At 43.5% G+C, this 20,524-nt stretch overlaps 1 protein-coding gene across 3 annotated transcripts in view; it reads right to left on the minus strand.

The window, feature by feature from the left end:
* Positions 1-20,524, minus strand: part of LOC133390349 (uncharacterized) — a 41,645-nt gene that overhangs the window by 19,952 nt on the left and 1,169 nt on the right. Inside the window, exons 2-12 of one of the 3 annotated variants that reach the window (XM_061638791.1) lie at positions 17,963-18,308; positions 15,871-16,018; positions 13,627-13,741; positions 12,072-12,246; positions 9,912-10,023; positions 9,684-9,790; positions 8,006-8,132; positions 6,768-6,888; positions 4,637-4,722; positions 3,495-3,625; positions 582-641 (exon numbers count right to left, since the gene is read on the minus strand). In XM_061638791.1, the coding sequence (XP_061494775.1) occupies positions 582-641; positions 3,495-3,625; positions 4,637-4,722; positions 6,768-6,888; positions 8,006-8,132; positions 9,684-9,790; positions 9,912-10,023; positions 12,072-12,246; positions 13,627-13,741; positions 15,871-15,955 (1,119 nt within the window). In that variant the 5' untranslated portion in view covers positions 15,956-16,018; positions 17,963-18,308. Of the gene's footprint in view, positions 1-581; positions 642-3,494; positions 3,626-4,636; positions 4,723-6,767; positions 6,889-8,005; positions 8,133-9,683; positions 9,791-9,911; positions 10,024-12,071; positions 12,247-13,626; positions 13,742-15,870; positions 16,019-16,347; positions 16,493-17,962; positions 18,309-20,524 lie in introns of those variants that run through there. The other 2 variants (XM_061638790.1, XM_061638792.1) reach the window with 2 other exon arrangements.

The raw sequence follows: 20,524 nt of genomic DNA on the forward strand, positions 1-20,524 counted from the left end.
CAAATCTAATTTTATTGTGTATATTTGTTTCAGGTCTATTCAGTTTTTAAAGTTGGATCTTATCTGTATTTTTCTTATGAATATTTTATAGTTTCATGTTAAACACATGGCGGTTTTTGTTGATCAAGAGGTCTATAAATCCTGATAAACAAAGGATTGAACTGCTCTCGGGGGGAGTACAGACATACCTGGAAAAAGGAGTGGGTATGAGCTTTTCGGCTGCACTAATGGCACAAGTCATTGGTAGCTAGTGGCTTCATGTCAGAGGGGCAGTGGGAATTCACTCTGGGTTTTATTCTGAACTTTCAGGCTACCTACCTACATACCTGCTTGATTACCTGCTTAGTCAGTACCTGCTTGCCTGCAGACAGACAGCCCTTATACTTCCTAAGAGTATGTACACCGCCCAGAGAGCCTTCGGGCTTAGGGCGGTATATAAATTAAATTAAATAAATAAAATAAAATAAATAAAATAAGAGTCTGAAAGGTGACAGGTGAAGTGCCTGCATCCAACGAGATTTGTTGTAACATACTGAGTAGGGTAAGGACAATGCAGGTTAAGTATTGCTAAATGCAATTACCACTATCGTTGCTTCTCTTGCCTTGGCTATGAAATCAACATTGATGCCTCCAATGACCACCTGAAAGTGGAAGGAGAACAGAGGTAGAAGGGGGAAAATGACAAAACCATCATGCAAAGAGCTCTTTTTGATTTCCAGAGCAATTCCATTCTTCAAGTATGATCTGAACACTGAGTAAATGAGAGCATTTGTTCCAGGTTCTAAACCTTCCAGGGAACACAACAGCTACAGCTGCCCACTATCTTCCACCACCTACAGCTATTGCCAAAAGCCCTAAGCAGAGAGTTCATGCTTCATAGTTGCTTGTAGTCCTTATATGTGGTCCTCTGGTATAGCTGAGCTAAAGCATCTGAAAGTGCGGAGAGTGAACAGAAGGGGAAGAAGAGTTAGTGGAAGAGGGTCCACTGGAGCATTGCACAGGCAAGCAAGCATCTTTCAGTGGAATGCGGGGAAAGCCCAACAGATGGACCTCTATCCAGAACTGTCCTTCTAGGGCATGTCCACACAAGGTGTGATCCTCAAAGCTAAGGAACCTGCAGCCCTCCAGATATTGCTGGATTCCAACTCTCATCTTCCCTGATCTTTCGGCATACTGTTTGGAGGTGATAGGAGTTGGAGTCCAACAACATCAGGAGGGCCACAGCTTCCCCAGCCCTGTCCATACCTGAAAACAGCCACCATGTTTTGCAGGGCCAGCGATCTGCATTTGGTTTGGTGGATCAGAAGTTGTGCCAGCCTGCTCAGGATACCCTCTATATATTAACAAAATCTTAGTATGCAGTTATCAGATGAGGAAAGTGAAGGAAGAGGCAGGCCTCAAGCAGATGCTTGAAAACAGTAATTTTACATCAAGGATAGCCAATGTGATATCCTCTAGATGTTTTTGGACCTACAACTCCCATCAGTCCCAGCCAGCATTGCCAATGGTAAGGAATTATGAGAGTTGCAGTCCGCAACATCCAGGGCGGAGAGCGAGGAAATGACACCACATTGGCTATCCTTGCCTTGTATGACGTTGTGTTTTTAAAATCTTTTGTAGGCTGCCAAGAGGGCTCCCTGAAAGACATAAATCTTTCAATAAGAAAATAAATCTTTCAATAAGTAAATAAATCAACTTCTTCTGTGAAAGAATGGCTGGTGCATTTCAATCAAAGGTATACCTCAGGGGCACTAAAACAAATTGCATATTGGGGGAGAAATGCTCTTAAAATTAAATGCAAAGCGCTAAAGCAGACTGTAAATATCTGACCTTCAGAGAGAAAGTAAACATGATTGTCAAAATGCATTTTTAAAAACTCTCAAGATATTTACTGATCAACATTCATGAAACATCATACAGCTGATACAAAACTCAAAACATTTACTGGAGGTTATGTTTTAATATCCATGTCATTTGTGTTAGTGCACCTGTGGGTGGCCTGTGATTGAAAATGCATTGGGCATTCCAGCTTGAGGCTTCTTGTCTGATGACTGCAAAATTTACAGTAGCCAACAAGCAATCATAATTTTGACAAAACAGGCACTCAGTTTTTACACGATTGGTCTATGTCACAAATGGCCATCAGCTGGGGATTCAACTAGATGACCTTTGAGATCCCTTCATTCCAACTCCATGATTCTAGGTTTGTGGCTTTCTGTTGTTCTTTCCATGTCGAGATTATCTCCATTTGAGAAAAATGTTTTGCAGGGAAGCAGCCCTTAGAAAAACCAAGTTATGTCTGACGCAAGCACCCTCTTGTATTTTCATTCATGCACACGGAGTGCAGAGAACTTAAGAAGAGCTCTCCTGGATCAGGCCTATGGCCCATCCAGTCTATCATCCTGTCCTCACGAAGACCAACAAGATGTCTACGGGGACCCCACAAGCAGGACCTGAGTGCAACAGCACTCTCCTCTCCTGTGGTTTCTAGCAACTGGTATTCAGAAGCATACTGCCTCTAACAGTGGAATCTGTACATCTGAACTAAAGGAGTTGTGTTGCTATCTGGCTAATTTTCTATAGAATCATTGGATACTTTTGTCTCCTAGCAGCCTCATCTGTTGCTCAACCTCAGTGCCAGATATAGTAAGCAGGCATATCTTTAAACAAAGCAGAATGAAGTCATGCAGCTAGAACAGCTCCAGTCGAGTCCCTTCCTGAATGGTGGGGCCATGTGGATGCAGAAACCTCCCCCACTTGATCAGCCGACCTGATCCAGAGTATGCCACCATTTGAGAAAAAATGCATCTCAAGACGGTGCCTGCCCAGCAAACCAGGGAGAGTCCAGACTGTCAGTATTTTGTGGGAGGGATTTCAAACACATACTGGAAATTTAGGTTGGCACAATGAATGTGAATTAAAGTGTTCTGTCTCCCTAGCACTAAAAATCCAGTTAAAAAACCTCACAGACTTTTTGCAGTTAGAAAAATGACAGGGAAATGTACCAAAAAGTGTAGGATGAGCGAATGATGAATGGGAAGGCGTGTAAACACCCAGCAAGCAAATCAAGATGAATACTCATTATAACCATCCCGCAAACAAATTAGAACAAATGCTCATTAAATATTGGGCAAAGGCAGAATTCACACCACACATTTAGAGCACAGGGCTTCCTCCAAAGAATCTTGGGAACTGTAGTTTACCCAACATCCTGAATAAAACTACAGTTCCCAAGATTCTTTGGAGGAAGCCATGTCCTTTAAAAGTGCTTTAAATGTATGGTGTGCTGTGTACCCAGCCATAGTCTAACAACTTTATAAGCTTTGTGGAAGTAAATTTGGCTGAATGCTCAATAGAGTAACCACATTGTCTGGAGGAGCCCAAAGTAAAGAGAGCAACGCCACATGCTATAAGGTTAGGGCAACGTGCAGATGAGCAGCAGTCAAGCTCTCTCTCTGGGAAAGGTGGCAGCCCTAACTGAGCCGAACACTCACTGGTCTCGGCACAGCAGATACATTCTCATTTTGAGGCGAGTCGTTTCTCCAACCCTGGGCTCTCTGGATCTTGTTCAGGGCCACAGCTATGCGGCTGCCCACCCTGGCGTTGTTCTTCATCAAGGCAATGTCTGATGAGGAGAATTGGTGAAAGGAAAAAGAATAACAGGACAACCCCAAGAACCAAAAGAAAAGTGCAGGTAAATAAATTGGTGCCAAGCCATCTTTTTCTTGAAGACTGCATCTACCCACTGCTGCTGCCACCACTCCTATCCAGTGGGGAATGATTTCATCCAACCAACCATCCAGAGCTCATTGGCTAGCATCGGGATAAGTCATTTTTTAACAGGCCAAATGTTCTGAACTAAACACTTCTTTTGTAATGAACGTTCAGAACCATTAAGAGAGTGGAACCAGCCAGTAAATTTCTGATTGGCTACTTAGACCACTTACATCAGAGATGGGGCTTTTTTGCCATTGGTTCACACTATACTTCATTAAGGAGGCAGGCTTATTCAAATATCTATGTTTTTGAAGAGTTTAATTCTGCTTTAGATTTTTTGGAAGGCTAGAGGTAAAGTTAGAAACATTGGCTACTTATGGGCTGCAGCTTTCTGTTCTTGTTATTTATTTGGTTTTTTTGTATTGCTGCAAATCTAGTGAAACCTTGGGAGAGTCAAGCTTGGCCACCATCCTAGTTTCTGAAGAAGTACTGAAATGAAAATACATTCCAGAGTTTTTGTCAACTGAATTAAAAAATTTGGGCTGTTTATTATTTCAGTTCACAAACTGATAAACAGAATTTGGATTATTATTTGGACTATTTAAATACTAGTTTCATTTTGGTTGTTCAGCTATATTGAGATATAGTTTGGGATTGTTTTGCGTTCATTTATCCTTATTGATTATTGTTTACTGTTTGCTACGTGCATTTGCATTACATTATATTATGGTTGTGGTTTGAGTCTTCTTTAATTGTATACACACTTCATTATTATCATTCTAGTCATTTATTGGCTTGTGGCTTGGCTATTATTCTGCACTTTTAAGATTTCCAGACAGCGTGGAGGACACGGGGGGAAATGTATCCATTGGATTTGGGGGAGGGAGAGTAAAAGGGGAGCATTTCTAGGCAAGGATACTGGATTTCAGTGACTCCCCACTAGTTAATTCATTCAGCCTCTGCAGCAAGAAGGGGGTAAGCTCCTTTCCTGTAATTCCTTGTTCCCTGCAAATGTAACAACAACCGTAATCCTGGATGAGAACACGTAATTATAAAAATATATATCTGAAGAGCACAAACCAATCTTCTTTGCTATCCATGCGGGGGGGGGAGAATCACATCAGGTTCCACCTTGTGGCAATGGGTATATCTATGCCTCAAACTTAATAAAACCTCAAGGGTGTGCATAGACATGGTACTGTAAAGGGGTGACTGAAGGCTCAGCATGTGAACCATGAGCCTACAGTGGAAGTGCACACGTACAGGGGCTACAGCTGGCTGTGCACAGCACTGATTGGCAGAAAAAAGATGATGTCACCAATCCTCCTCTCCAAAGCAGTTTTTCAGAGTTTTAAAATTTATTATACTGCTTTACAATGGCGGAGGGAGGGGAAATAGAATGTATATATGTAATGCCATTACATTTTAGTAAACGGTAGACAGGCCCTCTAAACAAATGCAGGGAGGGCAAAATAGACTGTTGAATCAGTGTTCAATTCATTTGCCAGTATGTCTGTGAAAGGGAAAAGGGAAGGGAAAGGAAGCTGGGTCAAGCTGCAGGGAAAACAAACACCACCACTTTTTTATATATCCTCCTTTCTAAACAGATACTGTATATTTCTTTTCCAAAGTGAGTTGAGCTCAGGTTTCCAAAGTGGAAGAACTTGAATGGAGAAGACCTGCCTATAGAGGGCAGCCCATGGCTGGGTGTCAGGGGCTGCTAAGATCTATGGACAGCTGCCCCATGTTGTGTGCCACTGAAATGCAGGCAGCACCTTCTCAATAAAGTGCTCCCAGGCCCCCAACTGACTCTGCTCACCAGGCTGGTCATTGGATCCTCCTGGACAGGAAGACATATGAGAGGGCTTCCTGTTCCAGTTGACCTTTGCTTCAGCAACAAGGTCTTTCTAATCTCTGGCAATCTTTGATGTGTCTCTCCAGTTCTGTCTACCAGCTCGTCTCAGACTGCTGCCTGCAGTCCAACACTTGACACTGGGATGGTATATGAGCCCATTCTGACCATCCTCCCCCAAATTCCAAGATATGTTTTGCAACTGCAAAGGACATTTGCAAAAAAGGATGACTATATAAAGCAGGAATGGCGAAACTGAAGTGTATCCAACGCTGTTGTTTTGCTAGCGCAATTGATTTCCACTTGCACAACAGAACTTTCCTTCCTCTCCTCTCCCCTGCAGCCTCCCATGCACCATCCACATCTGTCTCAGAGCATTGGAAGACCCACAGGAGCAGGTTTTAAGGTCGTATGGGGAGAAGAGAGGAAGGGGAAGTCCTGTTGCATGAGCAGAACTCCACATGTGCAGCACTGGATACAACCCTGGAATTTTCCAGATGTTGTTGGACTCCAAATCCCATCAGCCCCAGCCAACATGAGTGCTGTCACCCCTTCCCTAGGAACACAGTTACAACCCAAACTGGGACCCCTAGTGGCTGCATTTTCCCTTTTAAAAAAACAGCAGGAGATCCAGTCACAGGCCTCCCACCAGATCTAATCTCATCTATCGCTGCAAAAAAATCAGAAAATGTTCCCAGTTCACTAGACAAGCTGGGAATGTCTACATGGGGGCAACAAAAACACCAGGCTCCACAGCAATCCTGAAGGGAACCAAGAGCACAGAAAGCTGCCTTCAGCTGAGTCAGACCATTGGTCCACCTAGCTTAGTGCTGTCGACACTGACTGGCAGAAGCTCTCCAGGATTTCAGACAGGAAACATTCCCAACCCTACCCAGAGATGCTGGGGAATAAACCAGGGAGCTTCTGCAGGCAAAGCATATGCGCTACCACTCTACAGGTGAGCCGTAGTCATAATATCCTCATATCGTACTTTTCCTAAACGTACAAAGGGCTTCCCACTTTACACCACGAGAATTAAAGCTATAGGGACTGAGATATAGTGACACCTATGGTTATCCAGTGGGTTCAGTCCTAAGCAGAAATTTGAGTTGTGGGCTTTTCACACTCATTGCTCGTGCTGTTGTGCTACCCGTCTAAGTCTCCTTGTACAATCTCAACAAGGAATGCTGATTCTTACCGAGCCTCACTCAAAGCCTGCTGGATTGCTTCTTCAATAAGGTGTCCTGAAGCAGCTTGATCCTCAGGGCAGGGCACTGCAATCAGCACTCCGCTGCCCAGCTGCAAGGTCAGGGACCTAGCTGAGAAAGAAAGATCATTACTGTGGCTGCATGCACACACCATATATTTAAAGCACGTTCAAAGCACGTGACTTCCCCCAAAGAATCCTGGGAACTGTAGTTTACCCCTCGCAGAGCTGCAATTCCCAGCACCCTTAACAAACTACATCTTCCAGGATTCTGTGGGGGGGGGGAGTCACGTGCTTTAAATGTAAAGTGTGGGTGCAGCCTGTGGTGCATTGCTGAATAATTCAGTCAACAGATAAGGTGACAAGTTTGACATCACTTTATCTGCTACTTCGTGTGTGTGTAAATAATACACACACACAAGGTGGGGAACAACCATTGTGTTTCTTTATCCCAGTAATCTCTGGTGCTACCTGATTTGCAACCAGCAAAACACAGCCTTTGCCCACTTGGTTCCTTCCAGATGTTTTGGACTACAATTCCCATCAGCCCCAGTAAGCACATAGATGCATGAGGGCAGCCATCTTTCCCCCCCCCCGTACAATTCTCTAAGAATCCTGTAGCATTTTAAAAGAAATCTTACCTGCGTGGCACCATGCTACTTAGCTATTTAAAGCAGCCCATGAATAGAATGTTTATGAAAGAAATAAAAAGACAGCCCTTCAGATCACCTTGTAAGTAAGTAATGTATTTTTGTTGTCAAACTGTGCACGGATTGGTTCACAGAGATGTGCACTATTTCTCATATATATGTTCTGATCCACACACAGGTCTGGGGGCGGGGGGAAATGGGCATCTTCGCTCCTAAAAAGCAGAGTGATGCAAGATTGCCTTCTATCCCTAGCTGTAGTAGGTCCTAGGGGCAATTGTGAATGGGCCCCCTCTTGGGGTGTGGGCCTTTGGCAGATGCCTGACCATTCTGACCCTTGATGCTGGCTCTGCTATTAAGAAGGCGGTACTGCAAAGAAGAAAAGATAGCCAAGGATGGAGAAGAGAATTTAGGACAGATTCATCCTGATTCCATGTGCGTTCCCTCAGATGTAATTCCAACTGACTCTGATGGGCTTTACTCCCTACTATGTGTGCAAAAGACTGCAGCCAGGGAAATTGAGACGCTCATTGGTTGAAACGCCAGTCATGCAACAAGCACCTTATTCCATTGACAACTCACCAATCAGCTGAGCAGCGTCCTCCTCGTCCCGCACATGATACGGTGCCTGGAAACCACTCTGAGATGAGAAGAATGCTGGGAACTCTCTCGATTCTCCAAAGGTGGCTACACAGACACCTTGAGTCTCCTGCAGAGGCAGAGATGAAATGAAAAGATGTAACACCCCAGATGAAAGTGAGAGCAATCTTTGCCTGGCCCATTATCCCTAAACTAGGATGGGGAAGAAGGCGCATGGGAAAGGATATCCTTGTGTGTCACCTTCTCTATGTAAATCTGTTGCACATGTTTGTGTGCAATGAGTATAAGTGAGTGAACGTGTGTCTTTGGCCACACCCACTGGCATGTGGCCCCCAATCATCCGTTCTTTGCTACATGTAGCCCTCAGGGACAAAATGATTGCCAGCTCCTGCACCCCCCTGCCAGAAGCACTGTGGAATCTGATTGCACTGTTGAGTTAGCACTTGACCAGCTTTAGCAGATCAATTGAAATAGCAGAAATAGATCAATTTCCCCCTCCAAGTAGATCAGGTTCTACTGGCAGATCTTTGTGTGATTTGCAGACTGTGGTAGATTGTCAAGGATTTCTGACTCCCAACTGACTAGACAATATCTTAAAGGCTTCATCTGTACTCTAAATTAGGTTGCTGAAACAAAGAATACTTGGGAGAAAACCAGGGGTGGATTTTTGTCCTAGGCTGGGTATGTGCTCAGATGTACCCTGCACTTCAGGAGGCTCTCCATCCCTGAGCCATTATTTTCAACATGATTTCAGTTTGGGTTCTAGTATATATATAAAAAAGGAGATCTAAGTAGATCCTGCAAGCTCTGACCATCCCCAGTTTAGGGAATCTCAAAAGGAATCACAGATTTGGCTCTCCAATTCCTTAAAAAAATAAGTCAGGTAAAGCTATGATCCTATCTATGTTAGAAACTTAAACCAGTTTCAGATCAATTTAATTATAACTATGGTTACATAGAAACATGCATAAACACAGATAATTTATTTTCCCTCTCTCACACACACCCCTCCCTGTCCCTTCCACCCTCAGAATAAGGATGAGCAAATCTGTCAATTTCAGTTTCTAGTTTTTCCGCTCTTAAATTCTGCTTTTCACATTCCCACATCACTTTGTAATTTTAAAAAATTCCTCATGAAAATTAATCAGCATTTTAGTGTGAATTTCTCCTTATATGCAAATGTTTGTACATGATTTCCCTAAAAACACTTCCAAAGCAATTTTCAAATTTTTCCAAAGCTATTTTCCCCAATGCATTTCAGTATGTTATTATCACTAATATATGCATTTTTATGCACAATTCACCCTGATATATGCATGTTTGTACACAATACTTGACTCGAGAACTGCACTGCAAAATTCAGAGAAGTGCAGATTTTGGAGGAAAGCTATGTTTTGGTTTGCATATTGTTTTGAAAAGTGTGGATTTGGTAGGTTTGCCTTTAAAGGCTAACTGAACTGAATGTCGCCCCTATCACTGCCTCAGGATGACAGCTCTCATAGTTCTTAGCAGGATAGTCCTGACAGTTCAACTGGCTTAAGTTCCTAGCATTATGGGAACTAATTCCAGGTGAAGCTGAAACGACAGAACTGAAAAAAGCAGCATTTGCTAGCCTCCATTTTTGGCTCCTTCCCTTCACTTTGCGTTTGTGATTTCTCACCAGATATTCCAGTGTCCTGCCAATATCCAGTATAGATTTCACACCTGCAGAAATCACAGCAACTGGAGTACGACCTAATTCCGTCAGGTCTGCACTCACATCCAAAGCTGAAAGGGATAGGGATAAAATGTCAATGTGATTTTGGAAGACAGCTGCCTTGCTGAATTTCATAGCCTCCGAAATAAGCAACCAAGATAAAAAGTCACCACAATTCTCTATGACTCTTACTCTTTTCTCCTCCACGATGAACACCTCCAATTCCTCCTGTCACAAACACCGGGATCCTTGCTTTGTGTGCCACAGTCATGGTTCCTGCCACAGTTGTGCCACCAGACAAGCCCTGTATGTAACAGCCAGTCATAATCCAGATTGCATAGTATCATCAGCAAGGAGAGCTTAGATCCCAACCCTCTCTGATCTTTCCACCATTGAAACTACCACAAGATGTGGTAATGGCTGTGGACTTTGAAGGCTTTATAAGGGAATTAGGCAAATTAATGGAGAAAAGGCTATCACTGCCTACACGTTATGATGACTGTATACTATAAGAGTTGGGAACTTCCGGCCTAATTAAGCTTGCCAGGTCTCCCCATTTGGCCTGTAAGGCCATTTCAGCCAAGCCACACCCATCTACTCTACCTGACTCAGCTGAAAGGGGGTTTGCAGGCACTGCCAATCAGCTGATCGGCGGTACCTCCACAGCCCTATGCAAAGCCCTGGCATAAGAGCAAACAATCCGGTGATTGGGTCTTGTGGAGTGCTTTGCAAGAGGCTTAGGAAGACCTGGCAACCAGTTGTTTTGCACAATGGCCAACCATTGCACAATGAAACTTCCCCTCCTTCTCCCCTACAGTGGACACCCCACACTCCCCCGAGATCTGCTCCAAATCGGATGGGGACTGGGGACGATAGGAAGGGGAAATTCCGTGCTAGTTGAAGTTGTCGCATGAGCAGAAGTTGTTCTGTTTGCGCAGTGTCTTCGTTGGATACAATCCATTGGGTTTCGTTAGAAAATGAGGACAGGCTGTGCTAGATGGAGGAAGCAGGGCTTTTCTGGATGCAGCCTGGACTACTCAAGTATCAAGCCACCTTGGATTCTTACTGGGCCCTGTAATGATACTCTACTGGAAGTAGTATTGCTTGTGTTTGTTACTATATCACCACCATTCATCCTCAATATGCCAATTTGCAAATGACCTGTAATTTTTTTACAAAATATGCCCCATAACTGCAGTGTTCCCCCCTTCAAAGGAAATTAAGTCTTATAGGAACTTCCTTCGCCATGTAGCCTGCAATCCTGTACACATTTACCTGGGAGTAAGTCTCACTGAACTCATTGGGACTTCTCAATAGGGATGGGAGGATCTGCCAACTTCAATTCTCTTAGTTTCTCACTTTTTGAATCTTAAATGTAACTCACTACATTCCTCAAACATTTGCAATTTTTAATCATTATGTTTCTACTGTTTTCTTTTTTAAACAAACAAACAACATAGGTGACAACAACAAGCTGCTATGTACTATATAGTTTGCACATTTTGAAGCATGTAACAAGAAAATGACATTACAGGTATTCCAAAAACTAGCAAGAACAGCTCTGGGCAATTATAACCATACCTTTTTTGGGAGGAGATCATAGCAAAAGGATTTGTGAATTTCCGCTGATTTCACTCCATGCTGATCACCTACACAATTTATGAGTGGGTGCCATGTACCAATAAAAGTATATTTGGTTTGTGCTCCTCTGTTGATTTTATTTGTTTCAGTAAGTTTCTCAGCTAGTCTTAATTCCCATATCTTAGGCCACCAGCCCTGTACTGTGAAGGGAGAAGCATAACGCCAATGCTGCGCAATCTCAAGACGCACTGCAGCCAACTTAAACACTATCAGGTCTTTGTTGCTAACAGTTGTCATGGTATCTGGATATAAGGTGCAATTAAAAAAATCCTCATGAAAATTCTTCAGCATTTTAACGTGAATTTCTTCTAATAAATACATTTTTATATGAGTTTTTGACTAATATACACATTTGTGCAAGCAATTGCTTCTAATAGGATGCATTTCTGTACCTTTTTCACTAATATAGTCATTTTTATACACATTTGCCCCTAATATATACATTGGTTGCAGAATTGGTTGCAAAATTTGGATAAGTGTGAATTTTGAAGGATGTCTGCGTTTAATAATGCAAACTTGATAGACTTGGGTTTAAATGTGAACTAAATCGAATTGCCTTCCCATCCCTACTTCTGAGTAGATAGGCATAGGATTGTGCTCTTACAGATGTAAAGAGGTTCAGGTCTCCTGATGTGCATCCTATACAAATTGGGCCCAAGAAAACAAGGCAAAACACACACATAAACACACACAAAGAATTCTGTCCAATACCTGGCTGAGAATGTAGGGGAAATCTCTTCGAGACACCTTCATTACAATTTTGCTCTTTGCCAAAATCTCAAGTTGTTCATTCTGGAGGCCCACGTGGATGCGGCCACTTAAAATGCCGATTGTTGCTGGCACAGACCCATTGGCTCTTATTATTTCTTCCACCTCTCTGGCCACGCTGTCGCAATGCAGGCAGTACAAAAGGAGAAGGGAAACAAATGAAAGAAAAAGTTGCCAAGTATTGAAAACTGGATTCCATTGCCCAACCCCATACCACACCTTCATCTACATTTCATTTTCTTTTCTCTGCAAAACCTTATATCTAACAAACCTTGGGTCAGTTATCATGGCATTAAAGTCCTTGCATATCATCTTATGGCCAGATTGTCAGCACAGAAATGCTATATACAACAGAGATGGGGAACCTGTGGCCCTCCAGATGTTGTGCGGGTATAACTTCCATCATCCTTGCCCGTTCTGCCATGCTGGCTGAGGCTGATGAGAGTCTAACAACACCTGAAGGGCCACAGGCTCCCCATCCCTGCTACAAAATGTAGGGAGCAACTGGTTAGCTTTCAATCAATGCCTTTAGACAAGCTCAAATGTCTTCTCTAGCACAGCATACTTTTAGTTCTTCTGAGTGCCAAGCTGGACAGGCGGAGGAATCCTTTGGTGTAGTGTTCCTGAGACTGTGCCTCTACAGATTGCAGGTCAGGGAACCACACATGTGAACTTCATTCCCCGATGTGCTGCTTTTCTACTTGCAAGCAGCTGTGTCCACCCAGAGGAGCGTTCAAACACACAGTTCCCCCACTTGCAGTCTGAGGTGATATTATAACCCTAGAGAGGCCGCACCATCTGTTTGCTTGCCATGTGTTGATTGACCCAAATGGACAGGCTCCTCAAGCTTTACTGCCATTGCAAAATGTATGATTAGAGGAGGAGGAGGAGGCTTAAATCGTTCCTACAAGGTGCTTCCCATTCCAAGGCTTTCCAGTATGTATGTTTATCAGTTGGTGGCTGCAGCATCAGGCCACTGTTTGAACTCTTGAAGTAGCCATCGCAGACTGAATGCCATTGACAGAGTTGTCATTTCACCTGATGACAGAGGTATTATTAGGGGGTGGCCCAGAGGTCTTTTGTGGTGGGCCCCAAACATCTGCCACTTTCCCTTTTATTAAACTTTGAAACAATAATTCTTTGCTTTTATGGTGGCTGGGCACATTGCAAAGTGCAGTGCTGGTGAGATCCCAGCCAGCCAGCCACCATCTTAATTTCCCAGACACATCTATACATATATGCAAATATTACGCAAATAGCATAATATATGCAAATAGCATATGTAAATATAATGCCAATTTGTGTCAGGAGCCCAGCAAAGCCCTTGCCTGGTGATCTCCGTAATACCCATTTCAGTGGAGGCAGTTCACAAGTTCAGTATAGCTGCAAATCACCATGCACCAAGATGACAAGAGAGGCACGTGCATGTGTGAATTAGTCTCTGGACTAGCCCAACTTGCAGCTTTTGCTGTGCCAGAAAACTGCAGTCTCTGCCAACCTCAGATTCTGTGGATATGGCATGCCATGTGTAATGATGGTGCTCTCCAATGCAACGACAGGCTTCCCACTGTCCAGGGCCTCCTTCACATAAGGATGAACATGGAAGTCACTGCCTGCAAAAAACCACAAACATTATTGATATCTAAAGGGAAATTGTGATAGTCAGTGGTGCTGTTAATGCAGGACTTTGGGGCTGATGTCCAGGGTCCCACTCAGCAGAAACAGCAGAAGGGTTCCTGTACTGCCCGGGAAGTGGGCGTTCAGGTTTGAGAGATACCAAGGAATCAATAAGTCAGATTTTAGGTTTTCTTACAAGGAGATTTATTGAGTAACTTACGGTACATGTACCCAATGGATCAGACTGCAAGGTCTTTGCACAAAACGTTGACCAGTTTGAACACTTCACTGGGCATCAAGAGTGACTTGTATAGCAAAATCTTTGGCAAGGCACAATGGTGATAGATAAATGATTAGTTGCTATCTTACATCAAATCATTGCTTCTCAGCATAATACATGATTAATTGTCCTATATCAAGCTAAGCATCAAAAGCAATTCTATGGATACACCAATTTGCAAACACCTGCAAAGATAACAACTCATGGCTACTATATTTGAAGCATCACAGCATTTGATCTTAAAGTATCATAGCACTTGACTGATTATCTTATTTTTGTACATTCAAAATGAGAAGACATTGCACTAATTAGGACTACTAACAAGCAGATCATCTTGACCTCTTAAAACGACTCTCTTGGCAGCATTAGCTTATTAGCCCTCTTGGATAAGGCTTGGAGCTGCTCTTCTTGGCAGCACATCAGACAGTCAGACCACTCCCTGGCAAGGTAAGCTCGTTAGCCCCTCAGCTAAGGGCTGTGAGCTCAGCTGACTGTACACATTGACCGTACTTTGACCATCTACCAAGCTGCCAAGAAGATGCTAAAACTCTGCAAGTGCTGACAGATACCAAGGCTCAAAGGAAAGATAAAATCATACACCAGCTTCCATGCCTAAAGCAGCTTTATATTTGCCCTCATAATAACTTTATATTTGCCCACCGGCCTATACAGTCCCTAAACTCAGCAGGGCTTTACTTACATTTTGAATGATAAGTGAAATAATACGCATTATCTCCTCAAAAGGAGTAAGACCATTAAGGTCGCAATCCAAACCTCTGCTGAACAGCAGAGGGACTTAATAAAACAGTGGAGCCACAGCCACATCTTAAGCTCCACTGCTTGAACCAGCCAGAATAGAAAGCAAGAGGGTAAGATGGAGGGAGGAAAAAATCAATTTTGCTGCATGAGCTCTGGGCTGCTGCAGCAGAGGACTCCAGACTGGGCTCCTTGTTGCAACTTGCGAGCAGCTAGACTAGCTTAGGATCTGGTAGATCTTTGGCTGGTCCAGATCTGTCTTTCCCTGCCCTCCTCGTGCCCCTGAAATGCCCCGTTTTGGAAGTATGCACCAGCAACCACCTGTGGATACTGTAATCGGTAGCTTATGCCCACCCACGGTTTAAGTGCAGCTGGGCGCTCCAAGGTAGCAGAGCCATCCTGCTGGCAGAGCCCAGCGCAGTCAGTCAGAACTGGAAGAAGGGACACTGCTGGCTCTGTCCATCCAGATTCTAAAATTACCTAACTGCATCACTGCTCATGATGTGCGTTCTGGGGTTTTTTCCCCCTCAGCATGGATTTGTTGTGCTAGGGCAGCCTTTCCCAACTAGTGGGCCACCAGATGTTGTTGGACCACAACTCCCATCAGCCTCAGACAGCATTGCCAATGGTCAGGAAAGATGGGAATTGTGGTCCAACAACATCTGGTGGCCCACTAGTTGGGAAAGGCTGTACTAGGGCATCAGAGGCTGCTTACACACCATACATTTAAAGCACATTTAAAAGCATATGACTTCCCCCAAAGACTCCTGGGAGCTGTAGCTTATATCTAATTGGGAACTGTAGCTCTGTGAAGGGTAAACTACAGTTACCAGGATTCTTTGATGGAATTCATGTGCTTTAAACGTACAGTGTGTATGCAGCCAGAGCACATTATTCCACTTGAAATGCACAGACTGAAAGTTCTAGCATGTGCTTGAATCCTTCTCACAAAATATTGACAGTCTGGAGGCACTCGTGAGTGTTGAGATATCAGGTGATGTACATGTACATGTGAGCCAGCTGTAGTACTGAATGCAACGTTAGCGTCGCCGTCAACAAGAGAGTGCAATCTCTCCAGGAAACACTCACTGTGCAAATATCTTCTTATTCGGACAGCATAACATGCCACAGCAGTAGTGAAGCCTCCCAAGGTAAAGGCAGGTTTCCCAATCATTCTTTGACTGAAGAGCAGGCCAATTCACGAAGAGCAAGGGTGACAAAAATGGAAGAACTAAGTCTGGAAGGAGCAAAGGTTTGATCAGTTTCCAAACTTTCATTGGAATGCATGCTAATCCCTTACTTATTTATATAGCCAATTATGCTACTTTTCCATCACTGAGGGCCCCTCAAGGTAGCTTCCCATCCATAGTCAATAAAATACAGACAACACAGATCAAATCAATTTATAACAGCCATAATAAAAGCGTAGTAGGAAAATAAAACAGGAAATCATTAAACCAGGGATGGGGAACCTTAGGGTGGGGAACCTCTGGCCTACAGGCAACTCTTATCCTGCCAGGGGTTCCAATTTGGCCTGCAAGGGCAATTCCCCCAAACCCCACCCACCTGTTAATCAGCTGGTATCTCCTGTGATGTGTTGAGGAATTTACTCGGAGGCTCTTATAGCTAAAGCAGATTTCACTTTTATTCCAAAGCTTGCAGCGCTAGAGAGCCAAGCAGAAAACTGCCACTGACTCTGACTCTGCCCAATATGGCTTTCACTTTTATAGTCAGGAAAACAAAACTTAAGGAAATGAAACGAATACATTCCAGAGCATGCGCAATGTTTCTGCCACGCATACAAGGCAACACAATTTATCAGTAAGTCCTAAACATACATTGGTCACCATGACTCAGACTCTTGCATCACATACACAGTCCATTTATTTAAATTCCACAGATGGCTGCTGATCAGTGGAGTAGGTGGGTGGAGTTGGATTCTACATTGGCTATGGATCCTTGTTCCCAGGAGGAAACAGGTGCCTACAGCCAATTCAGCAGGATTTAACCCCTGTTAAATCAGCTGATGGGTGTGGGGTTAAATTCTGCTCATTCAACACTTCTGCTCCCACCACCACTGCTGCATTTCAAAATGTGGCAAAATGTGTCTCTCCTTTATTTTTCCCATCACCACTGCTGCAGTTCCCAAGTGCCAGCCAGCTAGCCGTCAGGTACTTGGGAACCCCTTACACAAGGGATTTTGACAGGTGGACAGGACAACCCAGCTGCCTATCATGTGACATCATAATAAATCATCATGTGATTGGCAGGTGGATGCCCCTGCCCACCTGTCAAATTTGGCTTGCAAGGCCGATCCAGATAAGGATCTGGCGGACGGAGCCAAAAAGGTACTCTTGCATTAGATTTTTTTTCCTTCACATAGTTTTTCAGTCAAAATAGAAGCTCAGTGGAGGAGCATCAGCTTTACATGCAGAAGGTCCTGGGTTCAATCCTCAGCATCTCAAAGTGCTAATGGAAGAGATTGCTGCGTGAAATTCTTGAGAGCTGCCACCAGTCGACGTATACTGAGCTAGCTGAACGAATGGTCTGATTCACTACAAGGCAACTTCCCATGTTCCTAACAATAATAGAATTAGAAAAGGCACCAGCTAAATGTTCAGTTATCTGGTCCAGTACCAACCACGTAATTTAGTGTTCCCAGGAATTCAGAGCATCAGTGAAAAATCAAAGTATCATCAGTAAAAAAATAAAATAAACATACAGTTTCTAGAGTGATTTCTCCAAAGTCAGAGCAATTTCTCCATCACAATACTGAGCTAAGTGGAGAGGCTTATACCTCTTGGCTGAGTTAGCTCAGTGATATATTACTTTATTTTAAAGGCATACAGATTGTCACTAGAATTGCACACAGGAAAAAAACAGATGACAAGCCACCCTGATGTGAAATACTAAAAATCAACACATTATACCTTTCTGTCCAATGCAGTTTGGTTTTGCCTTGGGTCATTTTTAAAACTGTGTCTATACATTAAATAATAATAAAAAAATCTTGTGCCACCCTCCTCAGTAAACACTGTGTTCTTAATCAGAAATCCCTCCTTTTCATGTCAAGTTTCACCCAGCTGCAACTTTGATTCTTCCCACCCACTTAGCAATCTTGTATTTAACCAGCATTAGCCTTTGATAGTAGGAGAAGGTGGTGATATGGCCACTCCCTTACCTCTGTATGTGTTTCCAGTTTTGACCATATGCTGGCTGAACTTTTCATATGAGCAGCACTGTAGGAAGGCAAGCCTGTAGGGAATTGCAATGGACTGATCTTGGCTCCAGCTGTCCTGCATTCCAGCCACAGTCCATGCTGAGCAAGTCCATTTATCATTAACAGAATAAAGCAGATGGCATTCTGGAACCACTCTCTGCCTTGGGGAAAGGGAAGGTTGTTGTCAAATTTAAGAAAACATCTGTGATTTCTTCTGACTTTTGGTGACTTTCCATATTCGGCATGATCTATTTCATGTATATCTTAGGAGAAGCCAAAGCCAGTTTTGCATAACATTTGAGGGAACCTGAGATGAGAGAGATTATAGACATTGTAAGTGAAAGCACACAATATGCAATATTGCAGAAAAATAGTGGCTTGTCAGTTTACCATCAAAAATCAGATAAATTTGGCAAAAGGGGGGTGCTGAGGTTAACAAAGACTGCACTCTTTGAAACTGCCATTGTTATTAGCTGCGATAACTCTGGTTTCAGTTGACTGAAATGAGTCCCAACCTTTTAGACATCAGCTCATCTGCCGCGCTATTATGCAATGTTTATGAACACTCCAACTCCTTGGGCTGCTGTTTGTCTTAAAAAACAAAACTGTCCATGCACCAGGCTCAGGGACAGATGGGCCTGTGTGCTGCTCAAGGGTGGGATTCAGAAGAAAAGGGAGTAGGCAGTGTCATCAAAGAGTTGATAAACTGACTGTGTATGTGCATGTTTGCTAAATAGTGAGAGTGAAGTGAATGAATGTTTGTATGTGGGTAGCGTAGGTGTGTGTGCATGTGAATGAATGCGAGAGTGAAAGGGGGGGGATGAATAGAGAGAAGCTATTCTGCACCCAACTCACATCTGCAAAAGTTTGCAGGTCTCCATTTATTGGGTGGTATACAACACTAGTGCTATTTACAGTAGACCCATTAAAGTTAATGGACATGACTAAGGGAGCAATCCAACTGCCGGGCAGCTGGCGGAGGATGACCCAGTGGAAAGCTCAGCAGGACCCTACTTGCATTCAGAAGCTGCACACAAGAACCAGCCAGAAAACACCAGCTGTAGTGAACAGGCCTCCCAGGGAGTAAGCACTCTCTGTTGGCCCAAATAGGAAATAAAATTAATTGTTTTACTCCGCCGGCCTTTTGTCCAGCAGAGTTTGAAGGGGAGCTGGACCTGGGAGAGGGGGTACGAATGTGAGAAGGATTTTGCATAAGTCCCCCCGCCCCGTGGCTCCTCTCCGCCGTGCCTCCGCAATGCATTTTTGGGCCTTCCGCCAGCTTCTGCTGGGCCTCTGTCCGCCGGGCTGACTGTCCTTGGCAGACCTCCGGCAACGCCAGGAGGATCCTGGCAGAGCAACATCGCCACCATGACGGAGGGCTGGTGATGGCAGAATCACCAGGGATCCATGGCATCCAGCTTACCCCACCTGGAGGAAGAGTGAGTTGGATTGTGCCCTAATTTAATTCATTTAAGTGAGTCATCTCTAAGTAGGACTTAGTTGAATACCACCCATACTCTCCAGTTACACTTCTCTGCCTAGTTGTACAACTTTAAAAGTGTGTGTGTGTATATGTGTTTAACATTAATTAGCCACGATGGCAGGACTACAGCTGAACGTCAAGAAGACTAAAGTAATCACTACAGAAGATTTATGTAACTTTAAAGGTAACAACGAGAATATTGAACTTGTCAAGGATTATCAATACCTTGGCACAGTCATTAACCAAAATGGAGACAATTGTCAAGAAATTAGGAGAAGGCTAGGACTGGGGAGGGCAGCTATGAGAGATGTAGAAAAGATCCTCAAATGCAAAGATGTATCACTGAACACTAAAGTCAGGATCATTCAGACCATGGTATTCCCAATCTCTATGTATGGATGTGAAAGTTGGACAGTGAAAAAAGCAGATAAGAGAAAAATGAACTCATTTGAAATGGGGTGTTGGAGGAGAGCTTTGAACATACCATTGACTGCAAAAAAGATAGATGATTGGGTGTTAGAACAAATTAAACAAGAACGATCACTAGAAGCAAAAATGATGTAACTGAGGTTATCATACTTTGGACACATCATGAGAAGACATGTTCACTAGAAAAGACAGTAACGCTGGGGAAAACAGAAGGGAGCAGAAAAAGAGGAAGGCCAAACAAGAGATGGATTGATTCCATAAAGGAAGCCACAGACCTGGACTTACAAGATCTGAACAGGGTGGTTCACAACAGATGCTATTGGAGGTCACTGATTCATCGGGTTGTCATAAGTCGTAATCAACTTGAAGGCACATAACACAACAAAAGCCATGCTGGACTGTTGCCCTCCAATTTTGACACATTCTGTGTTGCAAGATAAAATGCAGACTCCCATTAGTATTTCCCTCTTTGGCTTGAACAATGCCCCAGATTGATCCAAATTCTGATTATGTTAGATTCCTGATAAAGAAACACCAGTAAGTGAAGACTGTACATAGAGGAGTGACGGAGGTGTCTCTAATGAGTCTCCTTACACATTTTTTTGGTCTTT

The sequence above is a fragment of the Rhineura floridana genome, chromosome 8 (assembly GCF_030035675.1).
Source record: "Rhineura floridana isolate rRhiFlo1 chromosome 8, rRhiFlo1.hap2, whole genome shotgun sequence".
Classification (NCBI taxonomy): Eukaryota; Metazoa; Chordata; class Lepidosauria; order Squamata; family Rhineuridae; genus Rhineura; species Rhineura floridana.